The 6,841-nt window shown below is 65.4% G+C and overlaps 2 protein-coding genes across 2 annotated transcripts; one reads left to right on the forward strand and one right to left on the reverse strand.

The window, feature by feature from the left end:
• Window positions 1-1,515: 1,515 nt before the first annotated feature.
• Window positions 1,516-4,456, forward strand: MNEG_11751 (Plasma membrane iron permease; the record flags this gene model as incomplete). Its single annotated transcript, XM_014039777.1, has 7 exons — window positions 1,516-1,527; window positions 1,873-1,990; window positions 2,235-2,353; window positions 2,609-2,722; window positions 2,985-3,269; window positions 3,442-3,611; window positions 3,883-4,456. The coding sequence occupies 7 exons, from the start codon at window positions 1,516-1,518 to the stop codon at window positions 4,454-4,456; spliced, it is 1,392 nt and encodes a 463-aa protein (XP_013895231.1).
• A 1,226-nt stretch (window positions 4,457-5,682) lies between these two features.
• Window positions 5,683-6,292, reverse strand: MNEG_11752 (electron transfer flavoprotein betasubunit; the record flags this gene model as incomplete). Its single annotated transcript, XM_014039778.1, has 2 exons — window positions 5,683-5,775; window positions 6,209-6,292. The coding sequence occupies 2 exons, from the start codon at window positions 6,290-6,292 to the stop codon at window positions 5,683-5,685; spliced, it is 177 nt and encodes a 58-aa protein (XP_013895232.1).
• Between the last annotated feature and the right edge of the window lie 549 nt (window positions 6,293-6,841).

Genomic DNA, 6,841 nt, shown 5'->3' on the forward strand with positions numbered 1-6,841 from the left:
CTATCTAGGCAGACTTTTGAACTCAGGATGCTCTCACCCACAAGCACCAGGCCCAGGTTGCACTACGCCCAATGCGGCGCTTGGCACCTGCGTCACCGGCCAGCGTGCTGCGGCGCTGCAAATTTCTGGACCAGCTGCCACCTCCGACAGCTGATCTGGAATCTTTGACAGACAACGTGACCCTTACACCGGTGGACAAAGCGTTTAGCCGAAGATCACAACTTTGCTGATCGCGCGCGTTTCTGCGTGCGATACACGAAACGGATGTTTGAGGATTCGAAGGCTGCGGAAAGTTGAGCTTCAAAATCAGTGTGATATACGCGCCAACGCATACCCACAACATGGCTCCCAGCGCACATGGCAGGGCACCAGGCCTTGAAGGCGCCGACCGCGCGACTGCAGTCAGGCAGTGACGTTGCGCCGCTGACGTGCGTGCCACTGGACACAGACTAGCTGCGTAGCTAGGGTGAATCTGGGGTGAGGTTGCATGTGGCCGGACCCTCGCGGCGGTCAAACTCATGGGGGGCATTTTTCCTGGGCACGTGGGCACGTCGTGCTAGGTGCAGGGCACTCCTCCACAGTCTGGACGAGCAGACAGCTTCCAAGCATGGCTTCACTCCTTTCAATGCATGCTGCAATGAGCTGCTGGCCTCCAGATGGTCGGCATTGCGCGGCGAGCCTCGCCACTGTGGCGGCCAGCATCACAGAATGTGGCGGTTGTTACCACATGCGCCCCCACTGCAGTTTTGCCAGCACTTGTGCAGATCGAGTGGGTGCGGTCAGCTGACCTCGCAGAAGGAGTCGCGCTGCCATGCCGTCCATCTTACGCGGGTCCATCTGCAGCAGTTGTGGGCCGCTGAGCTGTCTCAAGTTTGTATTGGGATTACTTGCCTTTGAGTTGGTCAGGGTACCTTCCGGCATAAATTAGTACTGGATGTGACGCCCTACATCAGGTGTATCACTTGTGCCACCAAAATGGAAGAAGCTGCGTATTGTCCAACACTGGGCAGGGTGCACACCGTGCAGCCACCTCTGTGGGGAGCCGTCAGGAGGCAGTCAAGGGGTTTCAGGCCCAAAAGTTGACTCGCTGCAACGCTGCATCATGGAACCTGCAGGCAACCCCAGACGAATGGCAAGCGTCCCGCCCGGACTTTCGCAGGGTGCACGGGCCTTGGGCGCGCCGCCCAACTAGCGGCGCACGCCCGGCGCGCGCGCACATCGCGGGCGTGTGGAAGGCAACCGTGCCGAGTCTACCCATGTCATTGCAGCCGCCTACCCTGGCCTTGCATGTTACTATTGTTACCGCGACATTGGCGTCGCGAACCGGGAACTGACCTCCACCAGCCTCATCTGCAGTCACGACTGCAAGGACCCGTGTGGAACAGGACAGACCTCGCCTTGTCGCAGGTTACAATTTAGCAAGGAATTTCTGGCTTAGCGTGCGGCGCAGCCTCAACCAAGAACCGCCCGCACAGCCACAGGCTTTTCCAGCCCGCGGGCCGAGCAGCAGCAGCCATGGCGTTTCAGGTACGTCTTCAGCTGCGTTTGTAGCCGGTCAGGGTGACGGCACTCTGTCGCTGCGGCCGCTTCCACGGGGCAGCCGTCGCGGGCTCTCACTGTATGGTAACCCATCACAAGGGCCATCCCGGATCGTGCACGCCACGCCCGGCAAATGCACGTCGTCGCAAATGCAGAGCGTACTGCTCGTTTCAGCCGGGCCCCACGCCATCGCCCGGCGGTCAAAGCCCATCACGCATTGCCGCTGACCGCTCAGAGGTGCGCGTGGACAGCACAGCCCCCCTCCCCTCCCCGACCGGCGTGCACCCCGGCCGCCCGCGACCCTCTGTTTCTGTCATCGCCCGGCCCCTGCAGGACTACTTCTCGATCGTGGCGTTCTTCATTTTCCTGAGAGAGACGCTGGAGGCGGCTGTGATCATTGCAGTGCTGCTTCAGGTTATGAACCGCACCATGCCGCGCCTCAAGCGCCAAGGTGCGCACACATATGCGCGCTCTTTGTGCCCAAATGGGCCCAGTGGAGGAAGGTCTGCGCGCCACGGCCCGCCACGGCCGCTCTGCAGCGCACCGTGCGTGCGGGCGGGCGGCGCCCGCGCAGACGCAGGCGCAGCCACGCTGCGCGCACGCTTTGGGCTGCGGCGGAGCTGCGGGTCGCCGCTTGCGTTTGAAAGGAAACTGAAGCTGTCGGGCTCCCTTCCCTGGGGCTCCCGCACCCGCAGTGTGGTTTGGCGCGGCCGCCGGCATTGGTGTCAGCATCATTTTCGGTGCCATCTTTGCGGGCATCTTCTACGCGGCAAAGACGCTGCTGTTCCAGGGCACAGCCAAGGCCATCTTCCAGGTGCGGCCTGCAGCACTGGGCTCTGCGCGCACTGCACGCGGCAGCCGGGCGCCGCACGCCCACTGCCGAGCTGGCAGGCTCCGAACGGCGCAGCGGCAGCTGCTGTACAAGCGTGCGTGAGGGGCCCCTATAGCTTCCTGCACCGTCATAAAAACAAACGGCTCTCCGCCAGCTCCCTCCCTGCGCTCCGCCCGCCATCACAGCACACCCACCCCGCTCATGTGTCACCCGCGCCCGCCCACGCGCACACCCCAGGGCGTCATCTCCTACGTGGCCGTCATCCTGATTAGCTACCTGGCCTTTGCCATGCTGCGGTTTGCCAATGTCGAGGAGAAGTACGCGAAGAAGCTCAGCGTCGCCGCCAAGAACGTGAGCCGACAGCAACAGCAGGGCTGGGTGACAGTGTCAGCACACCCCCGCCGGGCACCCGGCGGCGCGGCGGAGCGCTTCGGGGATTGCACCTCGCCGAGCGAGCCCGGGCGGCTGCCTTTGAGTAGGCTGATTGGCCGCCGGCAAGGGGGCCCGCCGGCCGGGGCTCACCGGGGGACCCCCTCGGTTGCCCGCGATTCCTGCGGTGCAAGCGACACCATGCCCACCCCCTGGACTGCCCGCGCGCCCTCCCGCCGCGCAGGCCGCCGCCAACTCGACCAACCCCGACGGCGCCCGCTCCAAGGGCTACTCCGCATTCGTCCTCGCCTTCACCGCCGTCCTCCGCGAGGGCATCGAGGCGGTTATCTTCCTGGCCGGCGTCGGAAGCCAGACAGGCATCGCCTCCATCCCCCTGGCGGCCCTCGCGGGCCTCGTCGTCGGGCTGGCAGTGGGGCTGGCGATCTACTACTCGGGCCGCGCGATCAAGGATCTGAAGATCTTCTTCGTGATCTCGACAATCATCCTGTTCTTCATCGCGGCCGGACAGGTGGGGGCATCACGAGCTGCGGTCCTCCCCTCGGTTGCCTTGCTGCAAGTCAAGCTTTTCAGGGCTGCGCTGCACGCCTTGAGACGCCCGCAGCACCCCACTAGCCGCTGGTTTGCCTGACCGGCTCTTGACCTCCTGGCCACCCTGCCGCCGCCGCTGCTCGACTCCACAGGTGTCGCTGGGCACGCAGATGCTGTCGCTGGCGGGTGCATTTGGCCCCTACGCCATCTGGCAGGACCAGCTGACCTGGCAGTACTACCCCGTGGCCGACCTTACTCACTGCTGCGGCGACGAGCTGACCGCCCCCAACAAGTTCTTCCCCCTCGCGCACGCCGTCGTCGGGTGCGCATGCGCGGCTGTGGCTCGCGCGCCTTTGCGTGCCTTAGCGCCAAGCGGCGCGGCGGGCCCGCGTCCGCCGCGTTGCTGCTTACGCTGTGTCCGCTGGAGCGCGAGCCTGCGTGCACGTGACCTGCTTGCACCGGCCCAACATCCATCTCACGCCAGCCCTTCCTGTCCGACAGCCACACCGCACCCCACACCCCCAACCCCGACCGGTCCTTCGCGGCAACCATCACTTAACCCCACACCCACAACCGCCCCGGCTTCCCCGCAGCTACCAAGCCAAGCCGACGCCCATCATCCTGATCCTCTACTGCACCTACTGGGCAGTCGTCACCGCCGTCGCGTTCTACAAGTGGCGCAACGGCAGCCTCTTCTACTCCAACGCTGAGGCCAAGCGCAAGCGCACCGCCCTCAACCTCGACCGCGCCGCCGCCGCCGCCGCGCGCCGCGCCAAGGCCGCCGAACGCAAGCTCGCGCGTACCGAGGCCGCCGCGGAGAAGGCGCGCGCCGCCGGCGCGCCGGACGCGGCGACGAAGGCCGACGCCGCCGCGGCCGCGCGCGGCGCGCTCGAGGCCGCGCGGGCTGAGGCGGACGCGGCGCGCGCGGCGCATGCCGAAGAGGTCGCGCGGCTCAATGCGGAGGACGCGGCGCTGATGGCGGGGGAGAGCACGAGTGAGGGCAGCGGTGACGACGCGGCGGTTGCTGTGGCCGGTGGCAAGGACGTTGAGATGGCGGGTGTGAAGGACGCGGAGGTCACCCCGGCCGGTGACGCGGTGACGGGTGACCAGGAGGCGAAAAAGGGCGGCTGGTTTGCCGCCAAGCTGCGCGCGGCCAGGCGCGGCTGAGCGCGGCGCGCGCTGCTGCCTGCGAGTGCTGCCTCCTGTCTCGACAGCTGCCTTAGCCCCAGCGGCCTTGCCACCCAGCTGTCAAGAGGTGTCGTGCTACGGCACGCGAACGCGGCGGGCCGGCCGCTTCCGCCACCTGCCGCGTCATTGCCGCTGATTATGAGCCAGCGACGGGTTCTTCACCGTGGCTGCTTTTTTGATTTTGACTGTCCGCCCGGATGGCGCGAGCTCGCAGCCTCCAGCTTGGGCATACCCTACATATCGGTCCAGCGGGCGTGTGCTCCGGCCCCCATCGCGCCGGCGGCCCGCCTTTGAAACAGGCGCCCCCGCACCCACGCCCCGCATCACTGCAGCACTGCCACTTGCATACTGCACACGGATTCCTCAAACCAGATCAGGCCCCTGGGGATGTCGTTTTACGCACTCATTGGCTTCTCAGCAGGTTTCAGCAACTCGAGCGTCCCGGCCGATCGCACGTTATCCCTCCCCTGTGGCCAGCCCGCGGCGGCCTTTGTGCGCCACGCCCCCTTGATCCCGCCTCAGTGTCAGTCTGGGCTTGCGCGCCGCCGCGCCGTCCGCGCCCGCCCCAGCCAGTCAGCAGTGTGGGTCTTTTGAGGGACGCCTGAATTCGAGAGCCGCCGCAGCCCCTGTCTGCATTTACGACCGGCCGGGCCGCCCACCGGGGCGCGCCTGACGCAGCAACCGCTGCAAACGGGGCTGTTGATTCCGACCAAAGCTGGTCGCGACACGCCTTACCCTACCCCCCGCAACTTTCAATGCCCAGTGTTGTGGTCCTGCGCAGCCAAGCAGCGCGCACGCCGCAATCGGCGCATTCATAGCACATACAAATTAGTAACATACATGCTTCTGACCGCTGACGCTGAGATATCGCAAGCCACGCATGTGCGGTTCAGTTGGGATGCTCAAAAAACGTGGGACACTGCAGCACTGAAAACGACAAGAGTGAAACACACACACATGCACAGGCCAGCCACCGACGGCCGACACACTCGAGAGCGACGCGCGCAGCAGCACGGGACCGACCCACCGCCGGCGCATTTCTGCGCCGCAAGCTGAAACTGCTGTCATCACTTGTAACATTTGAGCTCTACGCCTGCCCTTCAATCCAATGCAGGCCAGGACAAAAAATACAGCCCACACCACAAGCTCGTGATGGACACCAAAAATCAGGGACGCCCAGATCACTCCCAGATCTGCTAGATCACCTACATCACGCCCGCCTCGTTGTGCAGGCGCTCAACCAGCTCCCTCACGCTGCCTACCATGACGCCCCCCTTGCGCTTGGACGGCTCCACCACCTGAGGGGCGGGCCGCGAGGGGTCGCGTCGCGTCGCGCGCTTTCGATGTCGTCAAAGGCGCGGGCGGCTGGCCGGGGGGCGCTTCGGGTCGGTTGCATCTAGGTCGCAGCTTGAGCCCGAGAGTAGCACTCGGAAGAAAGCACCCAAGTGCATCCTTCAACAAGCATGACCCTCACCCCCTGGTGACACACATAGACACTCACACATGATCACAAACACACACGCACGCATGCACACATACACACATACACACACACACACACACACACACACACTCACTCACACATGGTCACACACGTGCACACACGCGCATACACACGCACGCACGCACGCGCACGCACACACACGCCCACACACACACACACACACACACACACACACACACACACACACACATGCAAGCAGCCTCAGAGGCATGCCCATCCGCCCCCACCTCAAGCGTCTCGTAAGCAGGCGCAGTGTCCACCCCCAACTGCTCCGCACTGAGGGCCTCTATCGGCTTCTTCTTGGACTTCATAATGTTTGGCAGGGTGGCATACCTGGGGCAAGGGGTGTGGGAATTGGGCAATGAGAATCAGGTTGTCCCAAAACAGTTGGAGGTGTATGAGACATGAGAAGCAGGGCGGGCAGCTGTCGTCACCCGCGTTGCATCCTCCCGATTGACCGCTGCTGCAGGGCGCCTCGCCGCCCTTGGCGGGCCCGGGGCGGGCCCCCGCCCGGCCCCAACGGCCGTCGCCATGCGGCGCGTCCCTGGTCCCGTGCCCGCGGGGTCGGCCCCTGCACGGCCACCACAGGCGCACAAACAGGCATTCCTGTTTGCCGCCCCACCCCACCCCGCCCAGGCCGCGTCTGACTGAGACGCGGAAGACCCCCACCCACCTCGGCGTGTTGAGGCGTAGGTCGGTCGTGACGACGGCGGGCAGCGCGCACGCCAGCGTCTCTAGCCCGCCGTCCACCTCGCGCGTCACGGTCGCGCGCGCGGCGGCGGGGTCGAGGGCGAGCCGGGAAGCAAAGGTGGCCTGAGGCCAGCGCAGGAGGCCGGCCAGCATCTGGCCCTGAGGGGGCG

Source organism: Monoraphidium neglectum (genome assembly GCF_000611645.1).
Source record: "Monoraphidium neglectum strain SAG 48.87 unplaced genomic scaffold scaffold02889, whole genome shotgun sequence".
NCBI lineage: Eukaryota > Viridiplantae > Chlorophyta > Chlorophyceae > Sphaeropleales > Selenastraceae > Monoraphidium > Monoraphidium neglectum.